At 40.5% G+C, this 13,005-nt stretch overlaps 1 protein-coding gene across 2 annotated transcripts in view; it reads left to right on the top strand.

Annotated features, from left to right (window-relative positions):
• pdgfc (platelet derived growth factor c) overlaps positions 1-12,626 on the top strand; it is a 50,985-nt gene extending 38,359 nt beyond the window's left edge. The window contains exons 4-7 of one of the 2 annotated variants that reach the window (XR_010795943.1): positions 9,100-9,295; positions 9,416-9,636; positions 10,059-10,732; positions 10,832-12,626. Coding sequence is in view for 1 of the 2 variants with exons in the window: in XM_066649169.1 (XP_066505266.1) it covers positions 9,100-9,295; positions 9,416-9,636; positions 10,059-10,172 (531 nt within the window). In the remaining variant the exon portion in view is untranslated. Of the gene's footprint in view, positions 1-9,099; positions 9,296-9,415; positions 9,637-10,058 lie in introns of both variants that reach the window. The other variant, XM_066649169.1, reaches the window with a different exon arrangement.
• The last annotated feature ends 379 nt before the right edge of the window (positions 12,627-13,005 follow it).

Genomic DNA, 13,005 nt, shown 5'->3' with positions numbered 1-13,005 from the left:
TATATATCATCTGTAGAGCATAATATAACTTTGTGCACTCAGCATGTCAAAAAGTATCATAGTCATTTATCAGTTTCATATTTTAGTTTAGTGTTTTTAGTTGTATGTGATGTGCACTATATAGGGAGGACTAAAGTTGTTGACAGGAACAATAAAACCATTAAATATCACAGTTGTATCACAGTAAGCACCCAGTATGGTGGCTACTGTACACTGTGACATCACCTGCAACCCTTGGGTATGTCTCAAAGTTTAGGGACTTTACACTGCACCCATTGCTGATGCAAACAGCAAATCAAATCTCATTACAAGATCTTCTCTGGGTAAGCTAATAGTGCTCTGGTAGGACACAATGTTGTATATCCAATTATCACTTATACACCAGGGACTGGAGAGAGAGGCATGCAGTGCAAGGCTATTTTTCACATTGCGTGATTGAGACTGAAATCGCGTCCCCCTGGATACACCTGTTTGGATTTCTCTCTCTCTCTCTCTCTCTCTCTCTCTCTCTCTCTCTCTCTCTCTCTCTCTCATTCCCACCCTGTCTCTGAAGAGGAGGCTACAAGCCTTTACTGAAAGGTGCTGCTATTTTTGCGGCCTGTTTGAGGTTTCATCCAAGCATAGCTCTGTCTTTTCTGTCGGCCTGGCACAGCTAACATCCTCCTTTTGTTTTTCCACACTGAAAGCAGGAGGATTAGAGGGCAGGAAAGCTAAACCTGGGGAAAAAAGCAACATCACGCTGTGTCACTCTGCACGCTTTATCTCACTGTGTACATTTCCCCTTTCTGTCTTTCCTCCCACCTTTTTCTCAATAATAATTTTTCTCTGTCTCATGTTCTGTCCCCCCCATGTCCTTCCTTTCCAGACCACACAAACACACACACACACACACACACACACACACACACACACACACACAGGTTGGTTTGTTTCCAAAGTTAGGATGTAGAGTAATACATATGTCCTGTATGTATTTATCTATATGTAACTATAATACGGTGCATATGTTTTATATAGAGGACTGTGCAAAATTCAGACACACCCTTCATTTAATATCATGACTTGATATTAAAGTCTGGGCTCTGGGGTTGTGACCGTTTTTCTGACAAACCCATCATCTTGGAAAAAAATGTATACTTAATAGGTGCTTTAGCAAGAAATTGAATTTATGAAGCATAGTCTCTGATCATTGCACAGTACTCAGTACTTCATTTGTAGCTAACTATATGTATCAATATGCCTCTTAGCTGTATTATACCCTTAACCCTATGAATCAAAACAGAAATTGTTTAGCATTTTAAAGAGGAAAAAAAAGTATTTTTATGATCCTGTTTTTCTCTTTCTGTTTTGTCCTGAAAATACATGAAAACAGATACACACACACACACACACACACACACACACATCCCCACCTTCCGCACCCCATTAGTTTCTCTAACAAAAGCTCGGGGGTCTGGCCAGGCTGCGTATTTGAACTTGTTACTATGCTTGTGCCTCTGTCAGTTGTCTGAGTAAACACATTTCTCCCCCCATAAAGTCCCAATGACTCTGCACTAAATGTGCTCATCTCTACAGCTGATGAAGCCCTGGAATGTAGGAAGAAAGGTCAGCAGATGTCTCTCATGTCCTTTCCTATGTTTTGAGTCAATGTAGGGCATCGTTTCTCAAAGTGTGGGGCACGCCCCACTAGTGGGGCTTTTAGCTCCTACTGGGGCTTGTGGCCCTTGCACCTAATAGTTTAATTCGGCCAGTTTTCTGTATTTTTGAACATTAATGTTAAGCTACTGATGTAGAAATAGAAGTTGATGTTACTTTAAAAAATTAGAAAATTGTAAACTTGCATGTGAATTTTATCACCATTTTTGGGGGAGATATGGGACAGAAGGGGCATGGAAATTCCCTTTCGTCTGAGGTGCGGAATTATAGAAAAAAAAATGAGAACCACTGATAAGGCCAAAAAGGTTCTAGAAAACCTTTTGGTGAAGTGACAAGCAAGTGTTATGCTAATGTTAAGTGTATTCCTCAGTAAACTATAAATTAGCTGCTTTTTTAAAGAATTAAAAGAATTAAATTCACACAATTTCACGCAATTGAGACGTAGTTGATTAGCCAAGACATGTTGGCGGTCCAGTGTTTACTTCTTTAGAGCTGCACGCCCAAATAGCTGCACATTTGCTTTGAACTCTGCGTTGTAAAATAATTTAAATGAGACTGATTACACAGACTGTTAATGCATCATAAGTGAATTTAAGGTGAACCCACTGAGGACACATACATTCAGATGAGTGATGTTTCAGTCCAGAAATTACCCTCAGTACCTTACATTAATATGCTCAGCTCTAGAACGACTTTTCATTAAAATTTAAACCGGATTTACAATTTACAAAGGCTTGTCCATTGTGGACACCTCTCTCTCCCTGGCTAATTGTAGTGCAGCTCGGTCAGTAATCACTGCTGCTTCACCGGAGTGACCCTCTGCCCTGAGATCACACCTGCAGTAATAGGTGGGAAATTTGGAGGCTGTGGTGATGAGAGAGTGTCCCGCTTGCGTCAGCGCCTCTGGGCCAACAGCACAATTTCCTCCCTTTAATTTCTACCTTGCCAGGTTTCACATGGCACATTTGGGGTGGATTATTCCCCTGAAATGATTTAATAGACATGCTTGGCTTTGATGTGTGATGCCTGTCAGGATTTTACGAGAGCTCTCTCTCTCTCACTCTACCCATCTCTCCTTCTCGTTTACAGAAGCATCAGAGCGTGTCTCGACGCTTTTCAGTGCTGGCAGAAGCCACTTTCCTTTCACAGTGAACAAAGCCATTCTTTATCTCTTTGTCTCAATGACTTCTTTAAAAATGTACCGATAGTTATTACGGCTGTGATGTGGGGTGAAATTTGTTGCTATTGGCCAAATGAGAGAAACCTCATATCCTGCAGTCTAACAGGTGTATTGTTTCAGAGTACACCATGAGGGTTTTACACACAATGTCAGTTTAATTCCTTCCGTACATAATGGCCTGTGGCAATGGTAACAGCATGCAGTAATTTTAAATGAATTATTTCACTGTCATAGAGCCCAATGAAAGAAAGCAAGAAGTCATGTGGAAAGTACTGATTCTAAAAATCAGTTTTTACATGTAAATATAATTTAGTATGATGTTGTTACTAAACATGTAACATGTAATGTTTATTCATCTCAGATACAGTCTTTTAATCATCCGTTTCAATTTGAACGGAATAGTGCTGAATGATCATTGTTTACATTGAAACTACAGTTTAAACCAGTGCAGTTTATGCTACATTTCAGGTTTAAGATTCAAGACCTAAAGAAAATGAGGTGCTCAAACTCTTGGCAGTATAAATGGGTATGTTGTCATTCATTCTCAGAAGAACAATATTGTGACTTTGCCATAAAACCGGTAGCTGTGCAGTGGTGTATTTTTCTTTGAGCAGTTGTGTGTTATGGTAAAAGGAAAGGAGATTTTGTGAGCGTTTTAGATTGTTTGTGGGTGCACAGCTCCACTCTCAGAAGGTGTGGCTGAGTGATAGAGCTCTATTTATAGAGTGAGGAGGTGGACAGAAAGCTTTAACCTACAATTCCAGCGTCCAGCCCATTTAAACCTGACTCACAGCACTTCAGATTCTGTTTGCTTTATTCTCTCGCCGAGCTTTTTTGTAATCAAGATGACTGTGGTCAGATTAGTACTAAATTTATCTATACATCAATTTACAAGGTCTGTTTCATTATCAGATGATTTTATACAGATGCACACACATTCCTCCTAAGTGTTCTCTCTCAGGTATGAGCTGCACTCACACAAGATTTAATTTTATTTAAACAGAACATCTCTTTCTAACAGTCATTTTAGGAGATTTTAAGCAGAAAGTGTTCTGGGCAAAGGAACATCCGTTTTTTTTTATCTTCTAAGTGCATTAAGTTGTATTCCCAGTTCACCAGGCACCGTATGTCTGTACACATTAGCACGTGGCATCTCTGGCATAGATTCAGGGAGCTAATTGGAACCGATTTTTTAGCTGTTTTCATGATGATGTCTGTTTGACTGAGCAGATTGTATTTGTAGTCTTTATAGATTTTGTAGACTTACCAAAGAGAGTACATTGCTAATAGTCCATGTCTAAATTCCCTTTGTGTTGTATTGAAAGCCACCTTTCATGTTCAGAAGTTTGTACATATCCAGTGTTTCATCTGTAATGAAATTAGTGAAAATGGGCAGACTGGCCCTTTAAGCATGAGCTGAAGATTTTGCTGTCGGCCTGGAACAGCAGAGCTCTGTTTCGCTGTGGTCAGCCTCAAATGCTGGATCCCCCAGCCTTGCACACTCCGCCTAAATAAGCAATCACTCCCCTTCGCCACTTCCATCAGGAGGAGAGGAAAATCAGCCTCAACCATAAAACCCCAGGAAGAGCCTCTGGAAAGCGCTAAGGGTTTGAGTGAAGAGGTTGTTAAAATAGCACCTAGCTCTGCAAACAAGGAAGAGGAGGGGGAGCTGCTGCTGTTGGCTTCAGGGAGGGCAGGATTGAGAGATTAAATCACACACACTACCCAAAGGAACAGCCAAGAGGCTTTCCACAGTTATTCTACTTCCTACTGACCCTCATTTGAATGGACTGAGATGGATGGTGGAGTGGGGAGAGGAAGCTAGATGCTGAGCACAGAGGATATAGAAGCTGGAGATGGTTAACAATTTGCCAGACCTTGCCCTTGTGTAGAATCTAGAGATAAAACACATAATTGATAAAAATTTGGAAAATTAAAATGTGTTCATATTATAATCAGTATAAAATTGTATGCAGACGGGGTGTGAGTAGGTGGGATCTAAATCCAGTCTGAAAGCTTGATTTTTATTTGCTTACAGGGATTAATTAAAGTTCCTCATCGCTACAACAGATCTCATGACAGCCAGCCATTACCTGGTCAGCTGCGTCATGCTGCTGAAGGTTAAGGAGGTGCTGCTCTGATAAATGTGGTGTGCTTAATATATTAATCACATGCCCGAATAACAGATGATAAGAAATAGTGAACGTTTGTGACACTTGCTGGCAGAGAAGAGAATTACAGCTTTGAAATGCCGGAGATATCCCTGCCAACAGGGAGCCTGCTAGCAGTTCTGCACAGATAAGAGCAAAATCGATTTAAGCTAGCATTCACATGAGTGATTTCAAGAGGTTAAGGTTCCTAAGTTAAAAAAAAGAACAATTCTGGGTAAAGTCATAAGGAGAGGGTTCTCTGAAACTTGATCTGATACTAATTCACGTTTTGAGGTCGCTGCAGTCAGATGACCGGTGTTCAGTGCTTCTAGTGATACATTACTGCCTCTAGTTCCAGCCTCTTTCTCCTTGTCCGACACTTCTAGAGTCATAGCCATTACACCTGTGGAAGCCACCCTGAAATGTGTATCTGGGGTAGCAAAATGTAAGGCTCATGGTTTCAGTGCCACAATGCAAAAATATGAATAAAAGATTTGCACTTATTTCAAGAATTAAAGAATTAAAATGCTCATATAGGAAAAACATAGAAAAGCTGTTCAATAACAAATTCATCCCTTAAACACTGTTGGTACGAGATAAAGTGTAGGTTAAAAGTTGAGGTTTAAACCTCAAAAGTTTCCCATTCAGTGTTTTTTTCTGTGTTTTCATTGTTTTTAACATTGTAAATGAATGTGGAAGACATTAAATCTATATTGAATTATGTAGTGAACAAAAAAATGTTAAACAAACCAGAATGTTTTATACTTGGAATGGTTTAGATTCTTCAAAGTAGCCCCCTTTTGCTCTGATGACAGCTTTGCACATTCTCTGCGTTCTCTCAGTCAGCTTCATGAGGTCGTCACCTGGAACGGTTTTCAGTGAACAGCTGTGGCCTCGTCAAGAGTTAATTTGTAGAACTGCTCACCTTCTTAATGGGTTTGAAGTGTTGTGCAGAGGTAGGGGCTGGTACATGGTTCTACAGAGTGAACAGCCCTATTCCACCAATGACTCATGAGAAGATGTGTCCACACTTTTGATGTGTATTGTAAAATGTTTAAAAATAAAGTAAAATTTAAAGGTATGTTAAAATTCAAATAAACTGTATTTGATTTAAAAAATATATAAAGAAATAAAGAAAAACTCATCTATTACCTGCAGAGATCAAGCAAAGCTTTTCTCAAGGAAACAACCAGAAATACACAATCAGTCCTAGGATTTGAACCCATGATCTTCGGGTCATTGCTGAGCTCCTGCTGTACTTAACTAGACCTGAGCTTAGCCAGACATCTCTCGTTCAAACAATTCCCTGGCTTCATAAGAGTGAAGAAATGAGTCACAACATTTTATGTACACTCACCGTAATGCTCCTATTAGTGCAGTACCCCACTTCTGTGTCGACTGATTGCAACCCTTTAATTAAACTACACAAGACTGTGTGTAATGTATAGATTTGATACCTTTTGTGTCTCCGGATATCTCACTGCAGTTTATTGAGTTGCTGTATTTGGGTGAATCCCACAATAGTCTCTAACTACATGCACTTAGTCACATGTTTTAGGTGGAGCTCTTCATCCATATACTCGCCTCCTCTCTCTTGCGAACACTGCTGGCAGAAAGCTCCATCAGGTCGGCCCTCTGAAGCCCTTATGCTTGTAAAAGCCCCACACAGCCTGCAACCAATTTGAAACACCTTGTTGTCAGAGCTGCACAACACAATGGAAACCATTATTTTACTGAGGGGTTTGTACCTCGCGAGATCAATTCGTCAGCTTTGAGCTTGTGCTCAACATAAAAGGGAGTTTTTTTAAAGAAAAGGGCAGAGGAATAAGATCATGCTAACTCCCCTTAAGGGGGAAAATATTTGGTAGGTTGCTATGCATGAGGATGTCAGAGGTTATGAAATGTAATGGAGATACTAATAGTTAGGAAATGTTTCAGATTAATGTGTCTTATTATGGCTTGGACGCAGGGTGTTTCTGTTTATTACTTTCTTTGATTCATTGCCTAATTTGCTGGGTGTTCAGTGGGCTGTAATAATCAAGCATGTTGTATTTAAACTCGTCATTATTATACTAGCAATCTTAAGTTTTTGTTGGAAACAAAAGAGAGGCCTTCGATGTTAGGATAATTACCAAAATTAGAGTGGACTTTTGTAAGACACCAGTAGAGAGATGTGGAAGGTTTAGAGGGGTTTAGAGACACTGAACAGTTGTGGACAAGTTTTTGTTTGAGGAATTTTCTGCCTGATGGGCAGTTTTGCGTGTTGCTCTGAAGACAGTGAGGCCGTGAAAAGTGAGCTGGCCTGTTTAGCGCTGTGTAAAGATGATAAAGCATGGTTTGACGGGGGCAGTGAATGGGGTCAGTATGATTGAACGAGAACATTCAGAGTCAAATGGGCATGCAGTGGGGGCCTGCTATTGTGAGGATGAGCAAGGTTGAGTAGAGAATAATGACACAGGTGATTTAGCTATCACAGCAGCACAGCAACATAATTATATTCATTCTTTAGGAACTGGTTTTACACTGCCGTACGGTCATGAGACGATTCATTGACATGCATGAATAAACTCAGAATCAAACCAATATTTTTCATGTAAAGCCTTCTCACAACAGTAGGAGCTGTTACTACATCAAAAAAAACAACAACAAAAAAACAACAGACAAACCACCTGTGATAGCACTGATTTATTTATTTATTTAATTTAGAAAAACAGTAAATAATAAAATAAACTTTATGTTACACACAGGTATATGTTAAACCGATATAGTGCATCGTTAAAATGTCGTCAAGAGTCACAAAGTTATATTATTTTGCCAAAGCACACAGCTTTACTTCACTTCAGTCGTCCCTTTTCTTTAGTTCTGAGCCAAGCCGATTAGTTACAGTAGCGTTTACACTCAATAGTGCCTGTTCTTTTAGATATCCATCAATGCCCAGGCCTCTCTCTCTCTCTCTCTCTCTCTCTCTCTTTCTCTCTCTCGCTCCCCCCCCCCCCCCCTCTCTCCCAATAAGTCCTGGCAGTTGTCAGACGTGTGGAATGGAAACCATTAACAGCTAGTGAATGCAAGGCGCTCTCCCATTCTGTCAATTAACGAGTGTGTGGAGCCTCAGCCAAGCGCTCCTGCTGAGGTGAACAGAGCTCCACGCGTGCCGCTGCGGTCGCCAGATTACAGGGATTTCTGAGCGAATCTCTGACATAACCCATCTGCAGCCCTGCCACAGAGTCGCACATGTTAGGTTGCCTTAGCACGGTAAATCTTTCACACAGCTTTAGTCGCTTGAAGCTTGCATGAAACTGAATTTCATGTGCATAACCGTTTAAAGCCTGCGAGAACTCGCTTTAGAATTGTGTGATAGCCTCTCTCAAGTTGGTGAAACGAGGTTAATAAGCAGCCAAATTCCCAAACAATGTACCCCTAGTACTTAGAGTTGTTATGCATTGTACAAAATGGAAATGGCAACAGCTAATGTGCCACTGTGTAAATGTTAGCTTGGTAACAAACACAACTACATCCATATTTTGACTAAAGGATAAACTGAGTGTACCACATGAGGTCAAATGGGATTTTATCCAGTGTTTCGTAAATATTTCCAGCCTAACAACGGTAGCTGAAAGGACTCTTTTTTTGGGCTGAGCATGGATAGGTCAATTAGCCCTGGGTGGGAATGATGTTATTGTTTCCTTCTGCTTTGTTCGTTCATTATGTTCGGGTTTCAGCTGCTCTAATGAGCTGCTTTAATTAACAAATGTCATACGGGGTTGTCATGCTCCTTTTGATTCCTCGCGTCCATCATTAGATGATATAAAACTCTCTGCCACGCATATTTAGTGCAGTTGTGTTTGGATATTTTTGTTAGACAGTGTTCATTTTAGCTTCAACTGAGCAGGAGGTGCAGAAGGAAAATTTGACCACATTTACTGTTTATTATCTGTTGCCACAGTAAGTTTTCAGTTTGTCCCTGAATCTGTGTGAATAACTTGGTTAATTCTCACCTGCCACCCCACGTCAACAGTTTTCTGCAGAAACTATACTGTGATGAAAGACACTTACGCCAAACATGTACATTATGAAGTTCATGGAAGTGTCCCATGTCCGTGTGTCTGATCACAGATCCCTGCTGTAATGCCAGTGACACCAGCTGTGCAGAATATGGAGATTTTTGGGGAAACTGTAGCTGGCTTCAGCACTGTGGAGGAACTGCTGAAATACCTGGAGCCTGACCGCTGGCAGCTGGACCTGGAGGAGCTTTATAAGCCCACCTGGCAGGTGCTGGGCAAGTCCTTCGTTCTTCAGAAGAAAGCCAGAGGTACTAAACCACACTTTTATTCTTCATACTGTACATTTAACGACTACACTTCTGTCTGAATATAAAAACCTAAAAGACATAGATTTCTACACCTGTACATGTCTGTATCTGTTTGTGAAGGTGTAGTGGATCTGAACCTGCTGCGTGAGGACGTAAGGCTGTACAGCTGCACACCACGGAACGTGTCAGTGTCGTTGCGTGAGGAGTTAAAGCGGACAGATGTCCTCTACTGGCCCAGCTGTCTGCTGGTGAAGCGCTGTGGGGGAAACTGTGCCTGCTGCTCACATCGCTGCTATGATTGCCACTGCACCCCCACCAAAGTGGTCAGGAAATATCATGAGGTACAGCCCCGCACATAAAATTCTGTGTAATCTTCCAAAAGCACCAACGGGATAAAGTTTGGCAAAATATCAGATCTACTCCTTTTTCCCCTTCAACTTCAATGCAGTTGATCTGTCAAGGCATGTTTGCTGTGATGCTTTAGGCATGCGGTTAGCACAAAGCACAATGGACACCGTACATGTACTGGCTGATCCACTACACAGGAGGTAAAGGGAAAATAGTCTTAATGTAATTATTTTGTCAAATTGTCCAATTATCATTTTCTGAACAAAACATTTTCTTTATTGGAGTCATTTTGAGGAATATGTTACTTGGGGACGAGACATAGTCAATGGAATATAATTCAAACACTGGTGTATATATATATTCTGGTAAGTGTTAAAAAAGGCTAAATGTAGCATTCATATTTCTGTCTGTCCAGGTACTCATGCTGAAAATCAGATCGGGTGGCCGAGGGCCTCAGAAGTCCTTGACAGACGTCCCATTGGAGCACCATGAGGAGTGTAACTGTGTGTGCAAGAATGGCTCGGACTGAATCTGACCGGGAACGGAGCTTTATTGGCCCCTGTGCGGACTGAGCTTCACCTGGGGAGATATTTATTTGCGTCTTACTGACAGAGCCATCTTTCTACCGCGATGTTCAAACTAATGAAACATAGAGACAGACGTATTCTTATCTTGGCTTCTCTAAGCCTTTCTAAGGGCACCAATATTCCTGCTCTCAAGGATCTCTGCGTATCTCTTTAAGATATTTTCATTACCCTGTTTGAATATCAAGCATTTGGAGGGAAAATTCAGCGTAAGTGTGTGTAGGGGAATTAAGGAGGATGAAGGTATGTCGACTAGCTGTGCCTAGGCTGACGTTGGCTAGTTCTTATGGTGTTTATAGAGCTTTCCAGATGGCGTTGTATTAGCAACATCATTATAACTAGCCCACATTTGACCTTATGTAGAGCTGGTCCAGCTTAATACTGGACTGTAAAGTGTGTTGAGTGTTGACAGAAAGAGAAAGAGGAGAACAAAAAGGTGGAAGGAGAACAAATGAACAAAGTGAGAGAGTGGGACATTCAGAGGGACAGAGAGTGACTTGTCTTGGTAAGAAAGGAACTGATCTTTGCTACTAATTGCTCTCCTGAAGAGAGCTGTCCACCAGCAGCTATTGTCTGTCCTTTTTTGTTTTTTTTCTTTTTCCAGCTCCAAACATCACAGCATTTCAGAAGTACTGCTTTATGGAATGGTGCCTTTGGTGTGGACCAGAGGTGGACATTCTATCCTTTACATAACAATCCCACAGAGCAACTATTGCTTCAGTTCCTACAGAGAGATGCTTTAATCTGAGAGAAAGAGGGACAGATGGTTCTAGGACTGCTACATCTCTTCTGTGCTGCATTTGGACTTTATAAACATATAAAAAGAGGTAAATTTCATGAAAGATGAAAGTGTTTTTTTTTTCCTTTCATTTTGTTGCTGTCCTAAAAAGACCTCATAAATTTATAGGAGAAGAAAAGCACTGTTTACGACTGAAATTAATTCTCCAGTGCTTTTAATGCTAATCTGTGTTTGCCACCTTTGCATCACATGGTCCATTACCACTGACAGAACAAAAGATTTAGTCTTAGAACATTTCCAGTGGGAACCAATGGTCAGTTGCTGAATTCCATTTATTTGTTTATGGAAAACAATTACTGTGTTGTTGAATCACTGCAGGTTTTTCTGTAGCCCGTAAGAGCTCACGGTGACCTGTGTGTCACAAACCCTTTATAAGGTCTGGAAATTCCATACTCAGCTTTATCCTTCACTTTAAATCATGACGTCTTTAAGTGGCATTTACTGAACGTCCTGGATCCTGACCTCGGTGAGCTTGGTGAATTCACAGAGATCATGGAAATGCTATTTTAAAAGCATAAGTTGTGTTCCAACATTTTTAACAATTTGAATGCTTTAGTGACCTGTCCGGTTACATACGGCCCATTCTGATCCCATTTCAACAACAAAATGTTGTTACAAAATGTTTATTATGTTTAAGGCAATGAAAATTTAACCCAAAAATAATTATGGAATATTTCCGTGTGGTTTTGTCTTCATGGTGAAATGAGTCTGGGGTCTTATGGATGAGGAAGTGGGTCAGAGGTACCTGATTGTTCCAGTGGTCAAGGTGACTGAGGACAGCTGCTATCCTTAAATAGTGTTGTCAAAAATATAGAAACGTGAAATTAGTTGTTGTTATGGCAGAAATTTGAGACGAGCCAGGGCCCAGTGGAGTTGTTCCTTTTTTCATTTTTGTAGATAGTATTTTCATCTTGTTTGTAAATAGACATTCATTTCTGCATTCTTGAGTATTATCTCTATTCCATGCAGTTATTCTTATGAAAGTTGTGCGCAATCACACTGTCTTATTTCTTTTTTGTTACAGTATTCATCAGACTTGGGTAGATATGAAAGTACAGTTTTGTAGAATCTATTATTTGTAGCAGTTGCAGTTGGTCAGAGTTTAAATCAAATTTTTCAGAAATATGCGCTCACCCTCGACTTTATTAGAAATGACTTCTCTTTCCTCTCAGTGACCACTTTTACTAGTAACACCTATTTTATAAGTCCACTATGTAGACTGTAGTCAAGTCTGTAGTCATGCTAGGGTCAGTGTAGTCCATCACAAAAATCAGATCCTGACGATTCATCGTAGAGCTGAATGCAGCAGGCAGCCATTCCTTTATTGAAGCTTAGGTGCTGTACCCAAAATGTTCAGTGTGTATTTATGATGTAAAATATACGTTCTGCTTTTCTTTAGGATGCTGTTATAGTGTGTAGGGATGGTATTGATACATGTGCGATTGACACCTGTGTAATCTTTAGCCTTTTTAGTGGAAGCTTGTTATCTCTCTCAGGTCTGATGCACCATCCCTTGTTCCAGTCACTGGAAACTATCAGCTCTGCTTTTGTAAGTTGAACTATATCAATTCCAATTCGTCTGCAAAAGGATAATAAATAACTGGTCTTTGTACACGTGTAATGTTTTCTTTGTAAATAAGAAAAAAAATCACTAATAATGTACAGTAAAATATAAATAACTGAAAAGAAGGTTATTTTTATTATTATTTATTGTCACACTTATATAGCGCCTTTCTAGACACCCAAGGACACTTTACAATCCACATTGCTCAGAACACTCAGTCCACACACACACTGGTGAGAAGCAGCAGCCAAATGCACACAGCGTACTCTCGATCAGGAATGACCGTCCACCTGGAGGACTGCATCGGGCACTAGGGTTTCACCCAGGACAGAGCGCCAATCCATATCTGGGCACTCACACAAACAGACATTCATTCACTCACACACAAGGACAGTTATTAGAGAATCCAGTTCAC

The sequence above is a fragment of the Hoplias malabaricus genome, chromosome 17 (assembly GCF_029633855.1).
Source record: "Hoplias malabaricus isolate fHopMal1 chromosome 17, fHopMal1.hap1, whole genome shotgun sequence".
NCBI lineage: Eukaryota > Metazoa > Chordata > Actinopteri > Characiformes > Erythrinidae > Hoplias > Hoplias malabaricus.
Note: the sequence above shows the minus strand (reverse complement) of the source record. Positions and strands in the feature narration are given on the sequence as shown.